At 44.0% G+C, this 27,043-nt stretch overlaps 1 protein-coding gene across 2 annotated transcripts in view; it reads right to left on the minus strand.

Moving 5' to 3' along the window:
• The window catches only part of SUFU (SUFU negative regulator of hedgehog signaling), a 91,117-nt gene that overhangs the window by 21,624 nt on the left and 42,450 nt on the right, over positions 1-27,043 (minus strand). The window contains exons 4-10 of one of the 2 annotated variants that reach the window (XM_039553748.1): positions 24,250-24,392; positions 21,858-21,943; positions 19,737-19,809; positions 14,992-15,148; positions 13,375-13,486; positions 2,607-2,741; positions 1,006-1,144 (exon numbers count right to left, since the gene is read on the minus strand). In XM_039553748.1, coding sequence (XP_039409682.1) covers positions 1,006-1,144; positions 2,607-2,741; positions 13,375-13,486; positions 14,992-15,148; positions 19,737-19,809; positions 21,858-21,943; positions 24,250-24,392 — 845 coding nt within the window. The remainder of the gene's footprint in view (positions 1-1,005; positions 1,145-2,606; positions 2,742-13,374; positions 13,487-14,991; positions 15,149-19,736; positions 19,810-21,857; positions 21,944-24,249; positions 24,393-27,043) is intronic. The other variant, XM_039553749.1, reaches the window with a different exon arrangement.

Genomic DNA, 27,043 nt, shown 5'->3' on the forward strand with positions numbered 1-27,043 from the left:
AACAATCAAAGCATGCAGGCTCTTTGAAAATCCCTACACACAAGATGCTTCTGGCCAAGATCAGCTCCTTTACAAGTCATACAGATTCCAAGGTATGATGTCCTCCAGACATATGAATGTGGGCTGCAAAATGCCGTGAAAACAAGTCATTGGAAGGCTAACTGCAACACTGCAATGCTGAAACAACCCCCTGTCTTCAAAACAGAAGGGGAGGCAGGAATGCTACAGTTACAGTGAAGGCAGGGACATACTGCACACACAGTCCCTCAGAAATGGGCTTTTCTGCATTAACACACTCCCTCAAGCTTTTTATTTTTCAAAAATATGCTTATAGCCATAAAGAAATTCAAGGGTAGAATAGTGCTACACTGTCACATCATTAGTGCATCACTGCTCTAGGGCTGACCCTCAACTCCAAGCAGATGGGGATTTTCCAGGGAATATCTGTGACACCAAAAACATGTGGGTGCAAAAAATGTGTGGGTGCTTCAAGCAACCAAGAGCTTTTGTCAAAGAATCAATAGAAAAGAGCTAAAACTGAAAGGCATTGCTCTCTGTGCTGCTCTCCCATTTGGGATGATGTCAAACTGAGATCTTGGCTTTGCAGGATCACAGTCCCACAGCTTTCTAGCTCTTCTGCCCTGGCTCCATTCTTGTTTAGGTCATTCCACTCTGCCTCCCCAAATTCCTTTCTGGAAGAAATCAAGAATAAATACAGCCTATAAAGCATTCACCGACTTCAGGAAATAGATAGTACTGTATTCACAAATGATTTCTGAATTTTCCAGTCAATTATCAATTTGAGTTCCACTAATATAAATAGTGACATTTCACCATTATTTTTTGAGGCCATAATTACTGAAAATATTGTGCAAGAGCTATGAGAGACGTTGCAGCAAAAAATACAGGTTTGTTACACTTTTAAACAACATAAGCCCTTAGCAAGGTAATTTTTAGGTCACAGTAAAGGAAGAAAGGGGAAAACCAGGAAGCAGGCTTTCTCACTTGTAACCAAGGTCCGTGCGCTGCATAGGGGTGCTCCTCTGTAGCAAAGGCTCCTTCTACTCCCGTTGATACAAACGTGATTGCTGTATCTCCTGTAATACTTTTATACGTAAAGTGCCGTCCATGTAAGAGCCTTCCCCTGGGGAATTAAACACACGTGCATGAGTTGAGAGAGCGTTCAACACGACTATGGAGATGTACCACTATTGTTTCTGCCATCAGCATGGGAAACTATTTTGAAGGCAGCAACTATTAACTTTTCAGGAATATAAGAATGATTAGCCCCAAAAAGGTCACAAGCCTCCTTCTGAGGCAGGGAGTTACCCCTCATCTTCCTCCTTAATCTCAGGATCTTGTTACTAGAGCTAGAATGCATCTCAATCCCATTTCGTGCCTATCCCCATGATGAGTTGCTGATGTATGTAAAGGCAGGTGACTGCCAGTTTTCTAGTAAGATGGAAACTACAGAAGAGAATCCAGACTCCACATTGTGTGGGAATGTGAAGATGCATTCCTAAGGAGGTTCATTGCTGGGGCCGAACTTACCTACTGTGACAATACCTAGCAATCAATTGCCCTGGTGCTTGACCAATGTCACCTGTATTTATTTGAGCAAATGCCTAGAAAACACATACACGACCATCTATAGTATGACTTCCCTTTTTTCATTCAATGCAAGGGAAAATCATGGCTCTGGTATTTCAGCTCAGAGCATCTGTGACACACATGCACGGCTTCTAACATGCAAGAGGGAAAACTTCAGGTAATATATTTAGTGCCTACCAGAGTCACAGTTGCTTGATGAGTTACTGCTGGTAAGATGAGCTGAGGTAACTGATCAGGACAGACTGTTCACACATTTGTGATGTAAAATAAAATATATTTGCGTTAACTTTCCCATTGGTTTCTCAACAGGCCCAGGCAAGTGTGCACCTGCTGCTGATAACTCTGATACTACCAACATGTAACTCATTAAGCTAAAGTAACTCAATCACCTACAATCATCTGTCTTGACCCGACAGTTCATCTTTATCTTAAGGACTAAAACATTTGCACAGGGATTTTTAAAAATAATCCTGGCTGAAATTATGGAAAACTAGAAGGCAGTGATATGCACAGACTACCTTCAAAAGACAATGTGTAGAGTATGCACACATGTTGCTCCTTCAGTAATGTGACATAATTTGTCTAAAACCCACACTTCTATGCATAAACTGATTGCAAACAGGTTTTGCACAACCACTTATCTGAGTCCGTAAGTCAGAATGAATAACTTAAAGGATTTCTTTGACAGAGTATGTTAAGACATCCCTTCTTTATCACAGAGTTGATAGCATTAGACTTATAAAAAAACCCCCATACTAACCCTGTCCTGCTTCAGCACTCAAAAGACACTGAAGGACATAAAAAGAATGAGAAACAATCTTAACATGATGAGCACAGAATCATGCAAAGAATCATCTGTTTCTAATGTATTTTGGCAAAATATCTAAGTTCTGGCCTTTACAGACCCATTGCATGCATGTCTGTATGGTGAAACAATGCCACAAGGCAAAAGCAGCATGTTAGCACAGGCTGGGGAGGAGGATGGCTTCACTCACCTTAGACAGAGGGGGATGAGCGCTCCGGACTCCTGGTTAAATTTCAGGTGCACGCTTTCCAGCTGTCTCGTGCGGATCAGCTCATGAGGAATGATGGCTGCTGAGCTCTCGCTTTCCAAACTGTCCTTACGGCTTCTGAGAGAACAGACAAAACACACATATTCAGGATTCTGGTACTGTGTGCTATTTTGTCTGCAAATATTGAAGGACACAGGAAAAAACTGTTACAAAGACAGATCTGAGTTTTCAGCACTCCTGCAGAGACAGCCTCGCTCAGACTACCAATCCCAGCATGCAGCTCTTCACCTTGATTTGCCAACCTAGGATCTGAATTCATGCATGCACATGGTACATCCCTCCCTTATATATATATAAAAAAATTTCTGGAAAGAACTGCAGCAAAACCAAAGTGTCCAAAACTCCAAACACAATAAAATGGTTTGGAAGAATTACCAGGTGTGTCCTCCCTCCTGCTTTTGCTTTATCTTCAGGATTTTTCAGGCAGTGGCCTGCAGGAAAGAGCTGTCCAGTCCTTTGTGCCTTTTTTTGCACAGTTCAACCAAAAGGCTTTGAGAATCTCCTGCTTCCACCAGAATCAAGTGCAACAGCCAAAAGACAGCATCTCCATGCGATAAGTGGGAGATTCACAGATTCTTTTCCCTTGTAAGTCGGGCTGCTTTAAGACAATGGTAACTTTGCTTTCTTATTCCTTCTTTTCTGCAAGACCAGCATATTCTGAAGCTACAACAAGGTTATGCTGTTACATGATTAGGAACTTTGCCAGACCAAATCCTCTAGATAATAAAATGATCTATCTCAAAATACTTGACCATAAACACTTTATATGTTCAAAGAGCATCAGCATGATCCCTTACTTGACAATCTGGAACAAAGAATAAAGGACAGGGTGGGTTATGACTTTTATGGATGACATGGACTGATGAGAAGTGTCTGATAAATGATTTATATTTTTGTCACCTGGCATTCCACATGAACTTAACAGAGGTAAGACTTTGTTAAGATAGTTTCTACAGTACAGAATTGACAGAGGAGAGAGTCAGGGAAAGCAGGAAGGCCCTGAGACTCCACATTGCAATGTGCCTCCATTGTGCCACAAGGACCAAAAGCCAAACAAGGCTATCAAGCTGTGGCTCCATTTGAGAACACTGTTAAAACAAGCCTGGATCCTTCCTTCATCCCAGTTGAACTGTCTTTAATGTACATGTGGAAATGATTGTAAAGAATCAGCTTCACCCTCATGAGCTGACCTAGATGACACCTTTACTTGATTTTACCTTTGAGGGCTGTCCCAAAATTACTCCCATCAACCACATACATAGTAGTGCAGTTCAGTGTGAATTCCAGTGCAGATCAGCCTGTTGCTTCCGCCAGGTCCCCTAGTCCCAGGTGAGCCCTTCACCCATGCTGCTGAGCTGCCCACTCTGAAACAGTTAAACTCTGATACTTCATGGTCCAACCTGCAAATACACTGCATGGCCAGGTCAGAGGCATGCAGAAAAAAAGATATCAGAGCAGCGCAGCTCTCTGCAAGATAAAAACTGTAAAACATGTCCCATTTTCTGCTTTAGCAACACACAAAAGTAATAAGGGATCCAGCAGGGACATGGTAGCTCGGGATGCAGCTTATGCACAGGGTGGGCTGATGGACTGACAGTCAGCAGAGTGTCAGTTTAGTGGGTTAACCCTGGAGCAAAGACACAACATGCTTTGTAGTCTATGTGTGGCACTTAAAGTTGTGTTTAATCTACTTCAGCAAACATTTTACAGCTCTTTCTAGGTGGGGTCTTCAAAGAGTGGAGCAGGCCAGCATTTTTCAGGATGATTACCTGAGAAGTGCAGTTACAGTTGATTAATGATCAGTTGACCTTAAGCTAAGCTTTGTCTCAACTTCCTTATCAGATCTTATATACACAGTGAGCTGTGGGAAAGTCAGCCTGTGGTCTACAGCTTCCAATCATTCATTTATCAGCCCCTACCAAAAGGGTCAGCCATTAGCAACGCATGATTTTCAAGCAAGCCATAAACTTGCACTCCTAAATGCACAGAGTTTAGGCACTGTGGAGTGGATCAGGCGTTTTACAACAATGTTACTGCTAGAGACCAGAGACTGTGCCCTGCTCACCTGGACTGCCTAAGCATTCCAGACATGGGGACATCCCAGAACAGCCTTCCCAGGCACTCCATGGTGTAAGGTTTGTGCTTCAGCAGGACAGAGAGCTGCAGGACAGCTCCCCATACCCCTGGGCTCCAAATCCCTCCGAGCTGAATGTGGGTGTTTAGGTTTGCACCATGCTAGGCAGTATAGCTGTGAGCACAATGGGGCTGCAGTCCGGAGGGGAAACAGCCTCCGGTTGTTAATGCAATAATAGGAATGACGACAATATTCTGGAGGCAAGGGGCAAAGCTTTCTGAGTCTTATTAAAACCAGCAAATGCCGTTTGTCATTACATGCTCAAGAGAAGATGTTGACTAATGTATAACTATCAAACGGAACTGTCATGACTTTAGGGCTGTCAATAATTATGACTTCACATTAATAAGTAACCAGCCCTTCTGTCAAAAAGGTGAAGCAAAATGGTAGTTAATACTTTGAATGACATGAAAGGATTAATCCTTTCGACAAAATTTTTCCAAAATACTCATTCTCTGTCTCTCTTGTTTCCTTTCAGAGGAACTCACACAATTTCAGGTATTTAAAATTAAGGGTGAAACTCCAATAGCAGAAACCAAATAACCTTCTAAGGTTAAAGGTCTAAGGTAGACCCTTCTAAACAAGAAGTGTGTATTGTGGACTTCACATAACACATCAGGAAGCCACAGTGCCATCACTTTCAGACTCGGAAAAATGTCGCATGACACAGGGACTCAGAAAGACCCATTAAAATTCTCTCTTTGAGATTGGAAATTCTTGTGCTGACCCTTCCAAAGGGTGATAGCCCAGATGAAGGGTCAGCAGGACCTCTAGGTTGTTATTAATAAAAAGCTCATGTCCTAACACACATTGCCATCCACAGCTTGTAGTTTTCAGGCTCAGAAAAAAATGTAGAAAAAGTTTGCTTTCTAACACTAACAATCCTGGTTTTACGACTGTCAGTTACCCGTAAGTCTTTGCTTCCTCCACCCCATCACCAAATAAATCAGCAGCAAAAGTCAGTGGAGTTTTACTTGTTATGACTAAGATCTAGCTGACTATCAGGCAAAATGTTGCAAACTTTGTCTATTCCGGATTTAATACGTCGTCCAACCCCCACAGAAAAATTCATGTTTCTTCAGTGTCCAGAAAAAACAAGTCTGCAAAAGCCAGGGCTGCTGCATAAGGAAAGGCAGCAGATTTAAATGGAAGCAGCATGCCGGAAATGCCCCAGTTTAAAGACTGCACATCTAGTGTTTTGTGAAACTGGAGGGGAGTTGGAGGAGATTAAAGCGCATTTCCCTCTGATTGGGAGCTTGTGGGAGGTGTAAACGTGGGCAGTTGTCAGATTAATTCTTTAGATGATTACATTCTTTTTGTTTCCTTAAAGCTGTTTGTAGTTGGGTTTGATGTCTCCTGTTCTGGGCAAGTGTATTGCTGCAGTTACCAAGGTGACTTTAGCTGACTTTCAACTATTTTTTCCAGCTTTGGTTTCTACCAGTAGTCTGCTTCTGGGTGGAGGAGAGAGGGAGGAAATTATGTTTGTTGTTTTTTGTTAAGTCTCATGAATGCTGATTAACATGAACTTAACCAAAGCCATATTTGATTTCTTTTTCTTTTTCTGAGAAAGAGAGGGTGGTCAAGCCATTGCAAAGGTGTCCAGTGTAGCCTGCAGCTTCCCCAGATCCGTCAATAAGGGGAAAGGGCCTGAAGAGACTCGATGTCCCAGTGTGCTGTGTTCCTTCTTGATGTGAGAAGGCCACACGCTGGAACCTGTAGCCTCCCGGGGGCCCTCCCTTTGTATTAAGGATGAGGGTGGCTGCAACCTGCTTAATTTGATGCCAATTAGCAGCAGCCTGTGGGGATCCTGGAAAATCGCCAATGCAATCACTGGGTTGCACAAAGTTTGGATGTCCCTGCCTTATAAGTCATGTTTATAGCAACCCCTTCTCAAGCAACCACTGGTAGTTATTTTATAAGATTCAAGAATAGCCAGGTTGATCAGATTAAGAAAGGTTTATTTATTCTTGCATTTGCGTTTTGCTTTATGATCAGAGCACTTGATCTCATGGATCTGTCAAGGAAGGAAGTCTCAGTTCCCCTCCAAGCACTACTGCTGATATAGAGAATAATTTTACTGCATTTCCAAGCTACCCTCCCAGGTATCAAAATCACAAAGGATACACTGTTGGAAGCTGGCCATGGCAGGGGCTCTTTCCAGGAGTGGGTGCTCACTGCCACACTGAAGTTAGTTTCTGTCATTGCTCCTAGCTCCCTCCATATAAAATTCAGTACTGTGAGTTAGCAAATGCAAACCATCAGTGCAGGCTTACACAGCTGGGAGAGAAAGGTCGGGCCACTTTTCCTTTCTTCCCCTCCCACACCCCCCCTTCCACTCCCTCTTCTTCCCTTTCCAACCGTGGCTATTTCAAACCTCCTCCCTCCCTCATGAAGATATGGTCAAAGATCACTTAAGTGCCAACAATCTTCCAGTCTCTTTCCCACAGTTTCCCCTGAAGGGCAATCCAGCAGCTGTGGGAAAGAGCCCTAAGCACCTTGGCACACAGAGTTACAGCAGCCGTCAGGAACGCACAGAGGAAAGTGCAGACCCGCGGAGGACGTGGTTACACAGCTCCTGCCGTGGTCACACTGAGACAAGGTTACCTCGAGTGCTCAGACCTGGGTGCTCCTCAGCCTGGTTAAACAGGATGGTGACGATGTTCTGTGTGCATTTCCTGGCATGGAAGGGCTGCTAGGACAATGCCAGTAGCAACAATCTTCTTGCCACTCACATATCCCTTTGGAAAGCTGCATAATAACTACTGTCAGAGCTTGCAGGGGCCAGACTGTTCCAAGACCTGCAGCTGAACTGGAATGGAGAGATTTAGGCTGTGCCACTGGCACCCTGCAGACTCATGAGCAAAGTCAAACAACTGTTTTATGCTTCAGGTTCCATGTCTATAAAACTGAGACATTTTTCCACGTAGGGATGTTGCAAGGATTAAGTCAATGTTTGCAAAGCACTTTTGGATTCTTAGATCAGGAAAGCTATGCAGGGGTGCAAATTATTAGCATGGTGACTGCTTTGCGCTTCTACTGACACTGGTTTTCTAGACATTTACTTTTCTAGTTTGCAATCTTGTCACCCAGCACTCAGCCTCACGCTGAGAGACACTCCCTAAAGTATATTGCCTCCCCCCATGCAGCATTCCTGACTCAACCAGGACACCACTGAATGGCGACCCGATGAGAGAGCATGCCTAAATAAGCAGGACTGGATTGGAAACTTACTGCTTAGTGGTTGCAGAATCAGAAAGCCTAGCCAGAACCAGACAGCTTCAGAGAATGCTGAAATGCTCCTCTTTATGTAAAGTTTGCCTCCAAGAACTGAAGACAGGAAACCAGTTACAAAGACAAGAGCTCCTCTCCGCCCAAGTAAAGCAGAATGAAAACCCAGTGCAACTGGGAGAAGCAAAGTGCAGACTCGCCTCCAAGCACATCCTACGTTTTGGTATTACCGTCAGAGCTTCCTCAGAAATGCTGCTCAGGTGGAGTTTGTTAATGTGCATTAACCCAGTGCTGCTCCCTGACAGGAGAAATCCGTGTGCCCTATTTACCAAGTCAGAGGAACTACAGGGGCAGTGGACTCCAGCCCTGGAAGCAGTGCCACTATTACTCATGTGCTCCAAACCGGGCACACAATGTGACAGTCTGGGGTTATCCCAGGAGGAATTCTGGAGTGACACAACTCCTCCCTCTTCCCACAAGGGAAGGGCAACCACCTGAGATGCTCAGAGTGCAGTGCTCCAGCAGGTCACCGCCAGGACAGTCCTGCCAGCCCCACCTGCCGGAGGGTTGTTCCCTACTCTGTTTGCCAGGAACCTGCCTTCATTTCCCTGCACAGCTGGAAACTGTTCAGGGCTGGATGGAATTAGCGCACGGCTACAGGGCTACCATATGTTCAGGTTTCCCTAGACTCAACCTGTCTTTCTGCCTAGAAATTGAATGCAGATAGGATCTGAGGTCTCTGTGGGTCCCTGGACAAGTGACCACCGTACATAAGGGACCAGCAGAAGCACAGGTACCTGGGAAATCCCAAACAGAAGTATGAGAGTCAGGCATGTGAACCACACCATTTGATCCTTCTTGAGAAGGGGGAGAGTGATAAACAGCAGAGACACGATGGAAAAGCTGTATCAAAGTAATATAGCTTTGAGAGACCCTCTTCTATCACTAAAACCTCATGTTCAGACACTGGGGCATGCGTGGGCAATACCTGAATTCTGGCACAATGAAATGCAACAATTACAGGTAATTTTAGCTTCAACACATGCAGTAATGCAGTGTGCTAGCACTAGGTTTCTACTCCATGCCTCAACTCACAGCAGAACAGTCAGAGTCAGCCAAGAGGCAGAAAAACATCAATTTCAGCAATGCTGCATGATCAAGGGGGCCCTTGAGGGGTGGAAAAGGTCAAGAATTCCCTTATCCCAAAGCTGGTTCTCACTGCAACTGTGGCAAATTAACTCTGCTGTCCTAATCTGTAACACGGAGATACTGCTCACCTACCACACAGGAGAGCACAGAGCTAATTACCAGGGACAACCAAAGACTCGGCCCCAGAAATTATTAAATCAAGAAATTAAATAGTGATCGAAGCAAGACTCCACAAGTGTCACTGAACTTTGACATCTGGAGCTTCCAGCCCACTGAGGCCTTGACAGCAGCAGTGTTTACCCTGACATTTAAATGTCCCCTATGGGTAACAGTTCTCTGTATCCAACAAGAGTCAATCTGCACGATTCAGGAGACTGGGAGCCTTGCCTTTCTGTCTGTCTCAGCAGCACCTATGAAGCTGATGGATCCTAAGAAACAAATAATGCACCACTGAAACGCACACTGGTATTCATACACGTCTTATTTTTCCAAGTGGTAACTGAGAATATTCGGTTACCTATGTTCAAAATGATTAGTCATGTTTCCAAAGATTAATTTACATGTTCTTTTGTTAATACGTACAAACTGATTTAATGGCTGCTTATGAACTGAGCCAACAGTCATTTTGAGAAACAGATGTCCGATGCAGTTTTAAGCTTTAAGTGTGCTTTTATTAATATCCTTAGGAGAAAAGGGGCTACACAGTCTACAGTAATAACACTAATGAATCAAAGTACTACAGCTGCCCAGCAGGGTTTTGACAGAAACCAGCTTTTTCTCAAAGGAACTTTTTTTTAGGACTCTGGGACAGTGAACAACTGGTAATATGCATGCTTAACATGTAAGTATGTGCTTTGCTGGAGCCAAAACACTGAATCAAGCCCTATCTGCAACCAAACAATGTGAGGTTTTTGCATAAGCACTGAAAACTGTAACTATACAAAGACTGGGAAATCTATGCGGAATCTTGATCCTCTACATTTTATACAAACAAATATTCAAATGTTTGAGTGTTTCTGATACTATTTGTGATGCTGAATGCAGAACAGGTTGTCTGCTTTAGACCTTGATAGATTATTGTGTGTGGGTGGTAGAGTTAGGATAAAAGAAAGGGAAGAAAGCTACTAGGAAAGCAGTTGGTGGTTGCAAATCCATGATAAATAAACAGCACATTCCTCTTCTGCACAAAGCCCTTAGAGTCTGTGTCAGACTTTAACATCCTAATGTCAGTTGGGTGCAAATTTGACAGCCTGGGGTTCTGCAGTGCTCTCTGTGGAAAGCATATTTGAAACAATTTGCCATGCCCCAACAGAGCACTTCTGTCAAGTTCCTAAAGAACTTCTAATGCACCAGTTATTCACAGGACCCTTGCAAAGAACCACGGGTTTGATATTTTATGATCTGGTGTGTACAGTGCAGGATATGATTACACACAAGCCTGCTTCCCATCAGCCAGCACCTCATAATCATTAACATATTTATCTTTGTGGTGCCTCAAGAAGATGACATTGTTATTAGTCCCATTTTATAGATTCAGAACTGAAGCTCAATAGCTAAATGACTTGCCTTTGATTACACAAGATTTACAGCAAAGGACAGACCTGAATCCCAGCCCTACCAGGCTCAAGCAGTGCAAGCAAGGATCACACCAGAAGAACTAGATCTATGTACAGAATTGTCCTTCATCTCAGGTGCTCAGAAGTCCTATGAAACAGTTATATCTGCACTGGGTTTGTGCCTTTTGTGTCTCAGCCTTTACCCCTGCAGGTACCTGGAGGGAACATGGATGTAGATACATTACTGCATGCAAAAGCTGAGCTCCTGAGTTACATTCCTGTGCAGCAGCTGGAGATGAAAGTCTCCATATCATACTCTTGTACTTATTTCACATTGAGCAACTTTGCTCAAATGCATGAGACATGCTGAGACAGTGCATTAAGGAAGGCAGAGGCATAACAAGATCTTCCTCTTCTGCTTCATCTATACCACACTGTTCTGGAAAATGTGTTGACTGATCAGTTTTAGCCACAGTAAGGGTAATCATCAGGTCTGATTTAAGTACTAGTTAGCCAGAGGTTTTAAGTAAACACTGCTTTCCAGCACAAACCACCCCTTTTGGTATGGTCAATGCATTGAACAAGTCCCATTGTATCTGCTACATGGAGAGGAGAAGCAACTGCACAAGGAGAAGACCTTTCCCAAACTCCTCTTAAAGCAGCCAGTAAGATGGAGGAAGAAAGAACTAGGACACACTGCTGTCTTAAGCTGAGATCTCCCCTATCCCTCCAATAGTACCACCACAGTAACACAGCTGATAGCTGTCTTTCCTTAACTGAAGTGCTTATGGAGAACCAGGCTACCTAGCAGTTTCCCCAGTGGTAACCACAGACCTCAGAGAAATGTATTGACCTCCTAGGAGGCAAACACTGGGAACCTGCCATTCCTACCACTCAGGCTTCAGGCAGGGTGGGTGTGCAGCTGCTGCAGGTAAGAGAGATTTGCAACAAAGAGCACTGTCACAGATACGAGGCTCTGAATTTGACCTGCCTTCCTCTGTCTCAGAACAGTTAAAAACCCAGGTAAATATTTGTGTGCTTCATTTTAGACCTCTGCTAACCTTTCACCACTCTGAATCAAGCGTCTCTTTGTTTATCTCACCCTGAGTAACGTAAAGCTCTCTTATCTAAGCAACAACAGCCTCCCAGCATTAAGGCTTACCCATCAGCTGCCTCCTTGACCTGATGTGCACCCAAAATGTTTCTGGTCACCCCCAACCACTGCGGACTCAGAGCTTACACTGGGCATGCAGATGCATGCAGGAGCCCAGCATCTGTGAGAAATCCTGCCCAGTACTTTTGAGCTCTCCAAGGCTAGGTGTGATTTGTGCAAATCACATGGTGTAATTTTATATTCTTTTCAGTGGGGCCAGTGGGACCAACCAATGGTCCAATGTAACCAACCTGCAGGCAGAGAAATACTACTCAAAACCTGAGTCAGATCAGAATTTGGCTCCATGTAATTACTATATCACAAAAGTAAGATTATTCCTAAAGCAATAATAAAGTCACTTGAGATTTTTTAATATAAGCACCTATATCTCATATTACATACTAGTAAAAAGCATCAGCAATTGACACATAATGCTTCCCCCAAAGGCAACTCATCAACATTCATATATCAGGCAAATCAGAAGTCACCCACAAAATGGAATAAGAAAGGACAACAACAAGAAATATTTTTCTCATTCAATGTTTGAATCAAGAATGAAACAGGAATTGAAACAGAGCAGGGTGCTGTCCCTGCTGGCACTACAGGGAAGCACTGTTTTCATGATGATCTTTACTCTTGAGAGCAGAAGGCACAAATGTTCATCAGAGACTAAGAAACCAAAGGAAATACCAAGATGAAAGAGTGCAGCAAAGATGCATGTCTTTCTGTATCATTCAGACGAAAACATTAAAATTGATGGGAAGACACTGAACTAGCACCTGAAGTCTAAGAGGGGAAGGGGAGAAACCCAGAAAGACAGAAGTGCAGATACTACAGATGGCTTGAAACCACAGGTAATTTCCTATACATTCACTTAAGTCAAAAGTTACAAGAGGTATCTACAGGCCCACCTAGTCCCACTTAAATCACCTGTTAGACTACTGCTATTAGAGACCCAGGTGTTACTGGCATGTAATTACTGACAGAACCCACCTGTTTAAGCAAGGCAAGATCAAAGTCACTTAAAAAGAAAAAAAATCAACATTTTAACCAAAAGGTTTATAATTATGACCTTGAAAACAAAATACTCAGGAAAAATTATCAGCAGTCACCTATGCCACCTAGCTCTGGACACCACAGCACCTTTCAGCACAGTACTTTTTATAGAGATCAGTCCAGTCTGAATTAAAACACTGTAGAGCATGAACAGCAGGTTCTACAGAACAGTCAGAGCCACTCTGCATTACCAAGGTTTGTCCAAAACACCTCTGAAGAGCTGCCCTCCTGAGCACTAGTCCATCAATCCAACCTGAACAATTCTTCTCCCTCTATCTTTGCACTTTGCAAGTATTCACTGCCAGCTTCCTCTCCCCTTGCCAAGTCTTTCCCCACCCAGCTTTAGCTTTTTTTTCCATGCTGAGCTCTTTAACCTTCCTCTTCCACCATCTGAATGTGCAGGGTGAAACTCACGGTGCTCGGTCGAGGTTCAACCCATTCTGTCTTTGTGCATTGATTGGAGGTATGACAGGTTTGCTGTTAATCTCAAGCCCTCTCCGCAAAGTCTCCCTGATTTGCTCTGTATCTGCAAAGAGAATTTTTTTAACATGATTTAGAATCCCCAGAAATAACACAGACACAAGAAGATATCAGGTGTGTTTCATCTAAACTCTTCCCCTTCAGAAAGAAGTGGAAATATGTTACAGGGTAACACTTTACTGCACTTCCTTAGAAGTTATTTCACTTTATAATGTCAGCCTGCATTCCCTTGTTTGGGCTTCATTGTTATGGCAGGCAAGGAGAGCTGAAATCTTTGGTACTGAGTCCTCCTGATGAAGAAATTCTGAGTAGTTTTGTAAATTTTCATAAATGAGGTGTTTGTTGGTTCTGTAACTCTCATAGAACCTCCTGACACTTCCAAGCCTTTGTACTGGAAATAATTTTTCCTATTAGGCATAACAGGAATTTGTTCCTTTAACAAACGAATGTATGAAGGCTTCCAAGTTTTTTTGCAATTGGCTTTGGAAATCTGTTGATTAATTTACAACAAGATTCACAAAGGAAGGGATTTTTATGCAGGGCAACCTTTAGCCTCAAGCTCATATCTGAAAATAAGCTGCAAATTATGCAGTTCAGATGCAGTCTTTTTACTTCTGCCTTTTTCTGAAATGTCTACTGGCCAAATACTTTCAATAGGAAGCTTTCCTGCCTTTCTTAGAAGTTTCCTCATCTTTTTATGAGAAATGTGAGAATTTAGGTAGAGAACAAAACCCACAAATTATTGCAAAATCTTTTGAAGGATATACAGATTTCATCATGTATACCTCTCTTGGGCTTTTCGTTTCAGGGCTAAGGCAAAACACCATTTTTAGATCCAGCACAGTTAAAAATATTTGCAGGGAAGCCATAAGAAACACTGTATGCATTTAACTAATTTTTACCATGGATTTAAGAACAAGTAACATGCCATTCCCGTAGAAACCATTGTTAATTCCAGGAAATCTCAAGCCCTCAAATTTTATGTTTCTTCACCCATTTGAAAGGCAATATGCATTATTTCAAGCCTGTGTAATGACTATGACATCTGTACCCTGAGAAGGCATCTCACTGCGAAGGGGAACTCCATGATTTTTTATTTCTTCTTTCCAGAGTTCCGTATTTGCATGAATTCCTTGAGTTCAGCTGCAGCAATGTGCAGCATCAGTCCAACTTGCCTCCCAAGAAGGGACAGTGTTAATAAGGAAACACAGCCTGGGAAAATACAATTGCTTCACCTTGCACATGTTTACAGTCCTGGTTTCAGCAAGTGCTCAGTTTAACTTTGCGGATTCAAATTACAATTTGCCTAAAAACTGAAAGAAACATTTAGACAAAACAATGCCGAGATCTCTTTTCCTCCCTCCTGCCTTCCTCAAACAGGCCACACCAAAATCCATTTTGCTCCCCTGAGACACTCTGAGTCTCCCAATGGCTGTGGTGTTTGCCATGTGGTGTTTGTCATGAAGATGCTACATGACTCAGTGCATTGCCCAGACCCACCAGAACAGAAGCAGAAAGGCCATGACAGTGACTTGGCCCAGGACCTCTTACCTTTCCCAGAGAGCCGCCGAGGCTGGGTCCCAATGCAAATGCTCCTGCTGTCTTCATCATCCTCTGGTGGCCGGCTCAGGTCATCCCAGGCACATTTGGCACTCACTCCACTCAGGTTTGAGCCATCTGTCTCAATCCCTTTGTCGACTCTCTCCTGCTTGAAAAGATCCAAAACACCAAGACTTTTTTTGGGCATGGCTTGAGCCTGAATTGGAACCCACCATGGTGCAGTCCAACCTTCAGCAGCTCCTCCAGATCCCCCTTTACGGACAATTTCTACTCTCTGGCCCCCATGCTTTGCTGTGTCAGCAAACAGCAACTGCACGTCGAGCCAAATCAGGGAGCCACTCTGAACTAAACAAACCTTTTCCGTAGCAGGTTGGTCTGAAATCCCACCCTGTCCCCACTGCTTCACTACATGGCCCTGGCAGGCACAAAGCAGGGAGAGAGAAAGGTGGAAATCAATGGCCTGGGGTGTGCAGGGTTGCTTCTTTCAGTGTTAACGGATTTACACCAGCTTGAAGTATTTAAGACACAAAGCACAAGCTCGGCAGTCAATCAATGTCAATGATAACAATCCCCTGAATAACTAAAGCTCTCTTTCCAACCTTACTAAGGAGTCCCACAATGAAAACAGCTCATGGAGAGACTCATCACTCAAAAGAGTTCTTCATTTGCGAACAGCCCAGAGAATCCCCGCTTTCCAATACGCTGGGGTGTCCCATAAAGGACAAAAACGCAAGTTTGGACGTGCAAGGAGACACAGGTCTGTTCCCAATGTCAAAGCTTTTGCATAGCTTTCTCTATTGGCAAATAAACAAACTCCCTCCCTTGCAAGCTGGACTTTCCCAGCACGTAACCAGTGCTTGGGTCTCAGAAGGTGTCACACACCAATCATAAGCAGCTGGATGCTCTCAGACACTAAGCATTTTCTCAAGGACATGTGCATCTGTTGCCAGCAAGACTGGCCTAAGCCACAGCAAAAACTTCCACAGGAAGTTCCACCTGCTTGGGCACGGGCATCAGTCTGAATTTCCACCTGTGACCCACAAGGGGGTAATGTTGAGCTGAACAAACTCGGGGCTGCACTACACCGAGGAAGGGCTCTTACTGCTGGCACCTCTTGCCTGGCACCAAACCAGTCGGGCTCGCTTCCCCCTTTTCTGAAGGGGTGTTGCCTCTGGTACTGCTCAGTGGCACCAGTAAGGTCTGCACCTCTCTGCATACATCTGGGTCACCTCAAAACGCAGGCAGTCCCAAGAAACTTCGAAGATTTGAGGAGAGAGCCGAGTGGTGTTATACACAACGGGAGAGGATCTCTGCACTTAACACATGTTAAGTACCCTCTGGTTTAACATTGCTGCTGAAGACGAGAGATTGTGCGAACATTTTGATCTTTGCAAAATCTGTCCCCAAGAAACAGTTACCAGAATAAACCTACATTCGTCCCTCCCCTTGCCCAGCTGTGCACGCTGCACCCTGGGAAGAGAATTGCCTGTTCTTGTGACCATTCAAGAGAGGATTTGAGCAGCTCAAAGATAAGCACAAGCATTCAGGGTGGGGTTGCACAGCGGTTTAAGTTGATGTAATTTGCAGTGACTGCAGTCCCACCCTCCTCCATGTGCTCCTACCCCTTCCCTTGAGCCAACTCCTTTTTTTTTTTATCTGGATCACCTCCCAAAACCCACTCTTTGGCCCAAAAGTTGAGGCAGGAGTCTGTGGCTGAGGGCAGGACCAGAGCAGTCTTGACTTAGACTTAAGCATTCAAGAGACAGCCTTTCTTCTGTCTCTTTCTCTTTGTTAGGATCTTCCTCCAGCGTCAGGGGAAACTGGCTTCTTGAAAACATAATAGGAAAATCTGAGAAATAATAAATCTGCTGAGATTTTCTTTTGTTTTATCCTAAACATAAAATTAGTTGTGTCACCCAGAAATAGAAGCTGTGGAAAAAGAAATAAAAATACATCCGTTCCTACATAGGCAGACAATGCTCTAAGTGAGATTTAGCACGTGGCTCCTTTGGGAGCCCTCCATGGTGCTCTGTGAGGACCCAAATCAACTGGCATGGGGAGGTGTAACTTGTCAGCAAAGTTATTTTTTATCCCAGTCATTGGGGAAGCATGGGAGAGCCACCAAACCTGCTCTTGAGCAGGGAGAAGAGGCCAGAGGGCTGTGAGGCTCTGGTGGGACCTGCTCCCCCATCCCTGCAGCCAGGGCCCCACTCCCAGCCAGGCCCTGCGGACAGAGTGCACAGCCTCGGGGAGCGGGAAAGGACTCTCATCTGCAGCTCAGCTGGCTTGCAGAGCACTTCCTCAGGGGAAGAAGTGCTGCTTTGTTGGCATCCCTTGGAGATCAAGGGGAGCTGATGGAAACGAGCTGGCTTAAGGCAGCCTAATTTGCATGCCTGTTTCATAACGTTTACAAGTATTGATGTTAAAGGGGGAAAAGTCCAAAAAACCCCAACCAGTGTAGACTCATCGCTCTGGCAATGCACAGTTCTACCCCACCTTTAGCCAGCAAGGATTTGCCTGGACTGAGGGGCTCTTTTTCTTCCCTTGAAAGGGCAGCTTGAACAGGAGGTTGGAGGAACCCAGGGCAAAGGAGGTTCAGCTCTTTCCTTCTTTAAAGAAAGGATGTTTCTGTCCCATTTTCCTCTCAGCATGTGGGAGGGATGCTCTGAGGCTCTTATAAGTCATTGATCCCTTTTTAAACGAGCCAGAGCACTGCAGTGTGACCCGCAGAGCAGCAACCACAACTCAGGAAATTCAAATCAGCTTTATTCTCTTCTGAGATATCTGCTAAACAGAAGCAAAGCACTGAGAATCAGCACAGAGCTGGGGACCGACAGGGATTGTTTGACAGTGCTGCCAGGGAAATCTGAATGGCCTACAGGGAAGCCTGGCTGAACAGAGAACAACCAGCGTTGCCACAGCGTTAATTGCCGACATCCTGGGATGACATCTTAGTTGGGATCCATTCTCAGCAACTCCGAACAGAAAGTACAGCTGCTGCTGCCAGGGCTGGGTTTAGGCCTCAACCAATTCCCACAAGAGACAATGCAGCCTCCAAACAAGCTCTGCCTGCTTCCCAGGCAGACAACATGCTTGCTGGCTCCCAGGAAAGTTGTCCAGTTTCTCTGCCTGTTCCCTCCCTCCCCTCCACCTCTCTTCCACTGCTGCCTTTCTGGTTTCACACACCCTGTACCAACACCAAGTAAAGGACACTTCATCCTTTCCCCACTAATAAGAGCAAGAGGCACATGACAGGGCTGAAGCCAGCCTGGCACAGCCTTGCTCTCTGTGCTCAGCAGAGGCTCTTTGTGGGACTCAGGGCGGGTTTTGCTCTGTGAATCCCTGGGGGCTGCAGCAGCAGAGCAGGAGGAAGGTGCACACACACACCTGCCCATACACACTTCTGCAAGGGCAAGAGAGAACAGAAACAGGAACGTGTTCAATGTGAGGAAGTCCGGAAGGATCACAGACGTAGCAGCTTTCAGCAGCAGGACACACTGGTGAGGCAGAGGTACTCTTTTATTTGCCTTAACTTGCCTTGGCTGACTCAGATTCCAGTAAGCTGAGCTATTTTTCATTTACAGTAAATTGAAGAAAACCCTGTTATCATTAGGAATCACCAGTGTGCAGACAACAGAAACACCTCCAGGAGGGGAGAGGGCAAAGTTCTGGAAATCCTAAAAACTTTATGGGACTTTCAGTTGTATTAGCTCCCACACTGTAGAACATTTGTGGAACATTTTTTTGTGTTTCTCAGACTGGGGTTATTTTGGATGAACAAATCCTTAAAACCAGTAAAAGTAGAATTTGGTTTTGTTCTTAAGCTTTCAAAGTAAAAGATGCTGTGAGGCAACTGAGAGTAATCAGATGCAGACATGCAGACCATAAGCAAATGCTTGTACAAAACATGCACATTTGCACGTGCCCTACCAGGCTGAGCCTTAAGTTCTCTGTTAAAGGCAAATACTCAGTGATTCACTGAAACACAGCCAGCACCACACTGGATTTGCTGGGGACCCATGTACTCCAGCACTGCTGAAGGGATTGCAGAACTGTCTCCCAAAGGCATGGATCAGAAGAAGTCCATAGTACAGTAACCTCTTCCATAGAGGTCCTATTCTTATCTTTAAATTTCAGAAATTAAATTGAACTCTGGAGAAGGTTTAGTATATCTTCCTACACAGATTACTAATAACTGCATGTGATACTTTTGGGTTCCCATCATTTCTCAGTCCACACTAACTACTTGGCCTCAAGTGACATCCTTGACAGGAATGAGCTACACCGTCACATTTGCTGTGAAAAAATAGTACTTAGTTGCTTTTGAGCTTTCTGCATGTTATATCTCCTTATGCTTGCATATAAAAGAAAGGAGGAATTCCCTGGTGTGCCATTTCTAAATCTTGTATTGTTCCATGTCTTTCATCTTTTTTTTTTCCTCCTTTCTAAAACAGCCAGTCTAAATTTTACCAATTTGTCTCATATAGGAGATTCTGTTTTCCTGGTCTCCCTTCTCTATCTTTCTTCCTAGAGCTGCCATTCACCTGGGGCTGGACATGTACCCTCTTGAACCACCTCTAAGAGGGCAAAGAGTTTCTAAGACTTTTCCAGGATTATTACAAACATTAAGAAGATCCAAGCACCTTTACAGAAGATATTAGAACTATTGTATAACATGAAACCAATTTTCCTTGGCTACTACAAGAGACATGACATTTTATAAACTAAAGACATACTTGCAGATGTGGGTCAATCTCAAATATGGTCTCTCCTCTTCGCATGTCTGTTATCAACCAGGGGCCTCCAGCTCTACAAAGAAAGACAGGTAATGAACCAAACAAACCCTTTAGTTAGAACTCCCCAGCAGGGTCCTCAGAGTGGACCTGTACTGTAAGAAAGCACAAGATAAGGGTTTAAAATAAGCCTAGAAACCCCTCTATGCTGTGTATACATTCCATAGCATGCATTTGCTCTTTATATTTTCCAAATAAATAAATAGTAAAAGCCCTCCATGACCTAGCAGTTAATCTGCTCAGTGTCTAGCACCACCCAGACATGCAGAGCAGTCAGGACTGACACAGGCTGTTATCCCCTGTGCAGGCCCCCTTGCTCACACAATACTGAGATGGGTTTTAATCTTACAGGAAACAAACTGGGACTGAGAAGTCCAGTGTAGCCTGCGTCTAAGAAAGATGGGCAAGGCATAGAGTCAAGATTTATTCCTCTATTACATATCTAAGAACAGAGCAGGGTCCCAGTGGGACTGCACTTTTTGCCAAGATTGGCAGTCATGTTCAGTACCACAAAGAGCTTATTGCTCTGATAAATACTATCACAGCAGACATTTTGCTCAGTTGGTACTTAATGGCCAAGCACTCAGATGGTTCAGGGAAATCTTTGTTGTCATTAGCAATAAAAGTTGGAAGGCTCAAGGTGTTTCCCAACAAAGGTGATAGAAAACAGATTACTGTGAAGATGAAATACTCAGAGACTTCACTTTGGGTCACAGTGCAGCCAGACTGCAGAAGTCAGCCTTAGATGGTGCTTTTCATTTGAAGTAAAAACTGAAGTCTTTTGGAACTGCCATAAAAAAAAATCATTTTTTTCATGAGATACTTTGTTATTGCAGTCAAAAGCCCCCTCCTCTGGCCTAGTCTGTGTTAGTCTCCTGAAACACTTAAGAGTGGAAGCAAAAAAAGTTAATATTTTACAGGTTTTCAGATGCATGGATAGCCACTCTTTTTTTCACGTCACTTTGGAAGCTGTGAATTATTAACTGCAGAGGTGTGACCTGCCACAGTTCCTCACTGGGATGCAAGAGACTTTTACCCTGATTCCACATCAATGGCTTAGTAGTTTGCAGCTTTGCCTTCAAATCATGAACATTTGGGTTTCCTTGGAAAGGTGCTTATACCACAGCACAAAAGCCAAAAACCAACATGAGAATAGACTGAGGAAAGAAGTGCTGTATCTGCACTGACTTAGGGAACCAAGGGAGCTGCAGGCAGTGTTTATTGTCTCAGGGACCCAAAAACAGCTGGACAAATTCACTCTACTCCAGAGCATGTGCATGAACTATCTGCACTTGTGTCTAAAAGGGAAAAGTTCAAGTTAAAGAAGTCCAGCTCTTCCAAATAATCAATCAATTCAAGGCTATTGTGACACTAGAGAGTGTACTATTCTTACCAGAAACAAATATTCAGAACTATTTTGCTTATAAAAGTAAGTCTTTTGAGTTACATTCACATGGCAATAACTTCCACTGAATTTAAAAATGTTTAAACAAAATACCTGCAAGCCAAAAAAGATTTAGCTGCACCCTGGCAGCAAAGAAAGCATCAACATATCAGTTAACATTTAAAACCCATCTCTTCCTCAACCCAACATCATCCTTGTTATTTCTCCCATGGCAAAACGATGAACTTCACTTTCACAAACGCTCCTCCTGCTGGCAAACTGGCCCACCAAGAGTGGGCTCAATTTGAGAGTGACTTTCTCACTTTCAGACAGCTTTGTAAGCCAGACCCTCTCTCCTTTCTTTCTTTGAACTAAACAGCGAGGTCACCAGTAACAGTTATCCCAGGAAGAACCAATGAGAAAACCCTGCAGGCATGAGAGGAAGGAAATTAAGCTTTCAAGACCTCATTCTCTTTCACCCTGAACATGTGGCCTTCCACATGCATTAATTTGCCATCTAAGTGTCTGTGCGTGAGAACAGATTTGCATTGAATTCCCATCTCTTGCTACAGCACAGATTAAATAAGTTCCAACAGCAAGTTAAAGATTGTTAATAAAAATAAACAACTGAATTGTTCTCTATGGAAATGCTCTCCTATATGAGTTATATGAACACTTACACCGGGACAGTCCGAAGCAGTTCCAAGATCCCTTGACCATTCCACTGCTGAGCTGCATGCAGTTCCTCAGTGCAAACCCCAACAATCTGGAAAAAATAACACCAAAGATACTAAACTGGGTGGGAACCATGCAAGAACTATGGAGAAAATGTGCCACGTGGTACAGTGCAGATACAGAGAAGCACCATTTCTTTAATCTAACTAGATGAGCCTGGGACAACAGTGGGATCCTCCTGCAAGACCTTGTGCTCTCTCTCTCTCTCCACTTACAGTGTGAAGCACCCTGGTCAAGTAAGATTTCATCTTGTACAGAGAGTGTGAATTTAACTATGAGGAGGGTCTGGTGGCAAATCAGGGTTTATACACTAGTCTACCCTGACTTTTCAATCAAGTCCACACAGACAGGACTGAGCAAGACAGGTTAGGGTCTGAGCACATAGAAACACTGCTCTGTCAGCTGACTGCTAGGGGCAAATGCAATACTGCACAAGCAATCTCAACCAGGCAAGCGACTTGCTGCCACAAGGGATTGCTTTGGTGCTCATAAAATCCTTGACCAACTCAGCTTGCTGACTGGTTACATCTTACCCAGCACCATAAAGTAAAGCTGCTTACACACCACATAATCCACTTGTCAGTGCAGGCAACTGCAGACTTCTGCCTTCTTGTATAAGGCAGGATGTGTTTGCTTTTCAGGATAGGAGCTGCCGCACTGAGCAATACCAGATGTCTCTCTAACAGCAGCTGAGATCAGCTGCTTCAAATGAAGGGGTGAAACACCCTTCAGCTGATAGTGGAAGGCAGTTTCTTCCTGCTGTGTCAACCACTGGCTTGTGCCTTCGAGCACAATGATTCACTCTAAGATGAAAAATAATTTTAGCCATGGCCTTCTATTTTCTTCCTCAATACTCTTAAGTCTTTTCCAACAGCACTGAAATTTTGGTCAAAATCTGTTCAACTGATGTTTTATCAGAAAAGACGAAAACTGAAAACTAAGTTCTGAAGAGCAGCAAGCAGAAGTGAAGGATGTGCCTCTGCTGCAAGCACATATATGCACTGATAGACAACTGCGTGGAAAACCCTCATGTCAGCACGTACCCAGTTCTGCACACCCTACCTCTCCTGCCCCTTGCAGAGCTCACTTTCTCAGGACCCAGCCCTTGGAGGTGCACTTCATCCCCACCCATCTTCCAGGCTTCCTCCATCAACAGCCTGAATCATCCTTGCTTCAGGACACCCCTCCCTGGGCCTTCACTCACTAATTACATACAAACAGCAAGACTCTAAACAGGAAATTATTTTGTGTTCCTTCTTTGCTTTTTGTAATCATTTATCCTCATGGGTCAAAATAAATCCGTAACAACAAGCATCAAACAAGGCGAAAAACCAAGTCAGCTGTATGTGTTGTGGAAGATTAGAGGCCAAGGGCCTCAGGATGCAGCAAGTTGACTGTTCTTTGATTCAGGATAGCTGGGCACTAAGGAAGAGATGAGGACTAATGCAGTACTAGCTGGAGAGTCAGCCAGGAATTACCCTGCTTAGCTTGGCTCTTTGTCTCTCCTTCCATGTCCCACAACTCACCTTGCACTAATTAATTCCACACCCACCTCGTTTTTGTTGATAAAACACAGACATTTAGGCACCTCAGAAAAGTCTCTGCCCTTGCACAGCAGTTGCCGTGTGCAGGTTTGTGGTAACAGAACTTCCTTTTACATGTTACAACTACAGTCAAAGACAAACGGGAGCAACTAGAAGCTTAAATTGCAAAATACAGACACTTGCATTTTCCCACAGGATGGAAGATTTTCCACGGAGCATGGAGAAATCAGCAGCTGGCATAAACTATGCCAGCTCTTCCACTAAGGTTATTAGCCAAATATGCAATTTTAAAATATCCAAAGCAGCCCATATCTAAGAGGCATCGCTGAGAAGGACTTTGGGAAAGCAAGCAAACCTGTTTGGCCACAGAAGCTCCCCACATTGAAGAGCAGAGTTAAATCACAAGGGATATTTTTAATGTTTCTTTTGCAAAGCAAACCCAAACCTTTCCTAAACAGTAGATCAATACAGGAAAACTCAGCCTCTAAATGATCTTTTTGTGAGTGCTGCAAGCTACATTTCTGCCATTAAGAACTGCTAAAACAGCTCCAAGTCCTGCTCCAAACTCTTCTCTTCCTGGCATTCAAACCAGTGGATCACTTACTGATATTACCATAGAATTAATTTTAATTTGTCTTTACATTAACTTTTAAAAGTGTTTCTCTCAACGTTTTTTCCTATGCTCATGTTTGAAATTGAAGACAGGATAATCTGAGTTACACAGCTAAATGCAATGTTAGCTGCACTCCATGCCCAGGAGGTGGCAGTCGGACCCACTGTGGCTGGGCCGTACCTGTAGGAAAGTAACGACCCCAAAAGGAGTCTGCACCGGCTGCATCTGGGGGTCTTCTGTCAGTAACATGTGCTGGATTCGAGATTCGCTGTTGTCCAAAGGGCTGTGCCACGACACATGGTCACCGCTGCAAAAGGTGTTTTCTGCAAGGACAAGAAGCAAGAAATATTTAGTCTGTGAAGTCTGCTGGAACATTCCTTCTGTTGGCAGCTGCTCCTGACTGCTGCCAGGCAGGGACCTCCAGCCTGGACAGGGACAGTCACTGGTCACTGTTCACAGTGACTGCCCCTGGCCAGCTCTGCTGAGCCTCTGAGCCACCTGAAGCAGGAATGGAGTCTCATTGAGTCATCTGAATTCAAGCACTGATTTCAAAATTGCCCTCTCTTGAGTCCTGTGGCAAAAACCACTATCCTACTTTGATACTAAGCCCAACACGGAAATACCAACAAATAAAATTAGCCTGTTTCTCATTTACTATTAGTCTCCTTTTGTGGGAGGGCACAGAAAGTCAGTAGGCCATACTGAGTGCCCATTGCCACAGCAATTCACACACTAATTTGCCAAAGAGAAAATACCCTGAAATTTGAATTAAACATGAAAACTACCCTGCTTTATCAAATAAAAATTCTGCTGCCCAACTTGTGATAGCGTAAGTCAAAATCACTGTCTCTCCCAGTTGTCTGGGCGGATCTGGTGAAGAATTATAATTAATATGTTTCTTCTTTCCCAAACAATGAGAAAGCCAGTAGGCTATAAATTTCATTCTATGTCAGAATAGACTGCATCAAAACAAGGCAGGCATTCCTTTCTTTTCCTCCCCTCCTACTTAGAAAGACAAAACCCCCAGATAATCCCATGTTCCACAGCTAGTGCATGCCAGAAGGCACACCAGAACCCATCTGTCTGATGCTCCCCCATCGCAGGAAAGGCTAATGCTTGCTTTCTGAGCAAACTAGAAGTAAAACAACCAGCCATGACCATGTTCACAGCAATTAAAGCACGCTCCATTTGCATGCGGCTCCTGGAGCATGTGTGGTAATGCTGCCTGGCTGACCGCCTTTATCTTAGGTCCTGTGCTTGTCCAAGCAGAGCTTTACTGCACATACAAATAAACAACCTGGAATCCACATTCTGCCCTCTGAGATAGGTGTAGTGCCCCAGGGATGAACTGAGGACTGCCTGCCTGCTTCCAAAGTCAGTCACGGGCCCAGCACCCCTCTCCTTGACCAAGCTCATCCATGAAGGCAGTCTGGGCTACTGTCCTCACTGTGGTCTCTCCCAAGGCCACACTTAGAACACAGCAGGAAAGGAGGCCTTGCCCACTGGAGGAGGACTAGGAATTCCACTGCAGACTGAAAAACGTTAGTGGTTACTTGAGTTGCTGTCTGTCGAGACTGGAGCATCTCCCATGCTACAGGAGCAGGATCCAATTCAGAGAGGTGGTCCTGGATATCTTCACCTAACCTTCCCACGTCACCTTCCAAACACACCGTAACAGGACACCTCTTAAATATCTACAGGGCTAAGAGATGAACATGGCAGCTTCTGCAACAGCAAGAGGAAAACTTTTTCAATTGCTAGTAATTACAGCTTATTCCCAGTCACATTATACAACAACACTGAGGAATTGGGTGCTTGCACACCTGATTGCAACCACTGTACATCAGGACCACCATGATAGCGAGCACGGACTCATGCAAGGGCAGCAAGGGCAGGATGCTTCGAGGGAGCCCTCAGCAGCAGGCAGGTAAACTAATGAGAGTTCCCTCAGAGTTGCTGTGGTTAAAAATACTTGCAGTCCTCCCCTGCTGGCCCGCTCCTGGTGTGATGTTGGGCAACTCGGAGCGTCTCCACTGGGTGTCCCCATTGGTGTGGGTTTGAACATTTATTATACGTTTTTTCAGATGAATTTCCTGGACAGCTCATTTGATTAAGAATTAAAATAAACTCTAAATACCATAAGGAACTTAGCCTGAAAAACGAGGCATGTAACAGAAGTGCTGTGATAAGTAAGGGAATGTTTTCCTTAGTTAAAATTAGGAAAGAAAGAAAACATAGTGAATGCAAGTTGCTTCAAAGAGTTTATCGTCATGTACACTAAATTACACGCTTCCAGCTCTGTGACTGAAAGGACTGGTTCAAATATTACTTTACTTTCAGAGCTGAGGAAATATAAGCAGACAAATGAAAAATGATTTGTTTTTTTAGTATCAAAATGTGGTTAAAGAAACGGCACTTAGAATGTTGGTAGGGATATCTTGTGATATTTTCCAAGTTAGACAAAATGTGGCTGATTAATTTTTTTAAAATGATAAAAGCCTCTCAGTCACAGTTATCAGGAATGAAACAAAGCCACAAAGAGCTTATTCTTGGGCCCTGTCTTTATACCACAACATTTTGCCCATCAAATGCTCACACAATTCTATGCTGATCGATCGCTGCGTTTCACTGTTGGTGCTGCTTCTCCTGGGAAAGCCCGGCCCGTTTAGAGCAGGTTTTCAAATGCAAATGTCTCTGCTGGAAACCCACCTGTTTATGTCCATGTGAACACTGGACACTTACAAAATCTCCCTCACCCTTGCATACACACGAACACTACAAAATTCACACTGACTACTCAATTAAATCACACAAAAAATTTTCTGCAAATAACACGAAGCCAAATTAAAACCTGTGGGAGTTCAAGAAATTTGCAATTACACCCTGAAACCCAGCTTTCCACTTGCTGCATTGTCACCCATGTGGGATAGAAGACTAGCTCTTGTACAGAGACCATTGCAGCACTGAGAACAGC

Source organism: Corvus cornix, chromosome 6 (genome assembly GCF_000738735.6).
Source record: "Corvus cornix cornix isolate S_Up_H32 chromosome 6, ASM73873v5, whole genome shotgun sequence".
Taxonomy (NCBI): domain Eukaryota; kingdom Metazoa; phylum Chordata; class Aves; order Passeriformes; family Corvidae; genus Corvus; species Corvus cornix.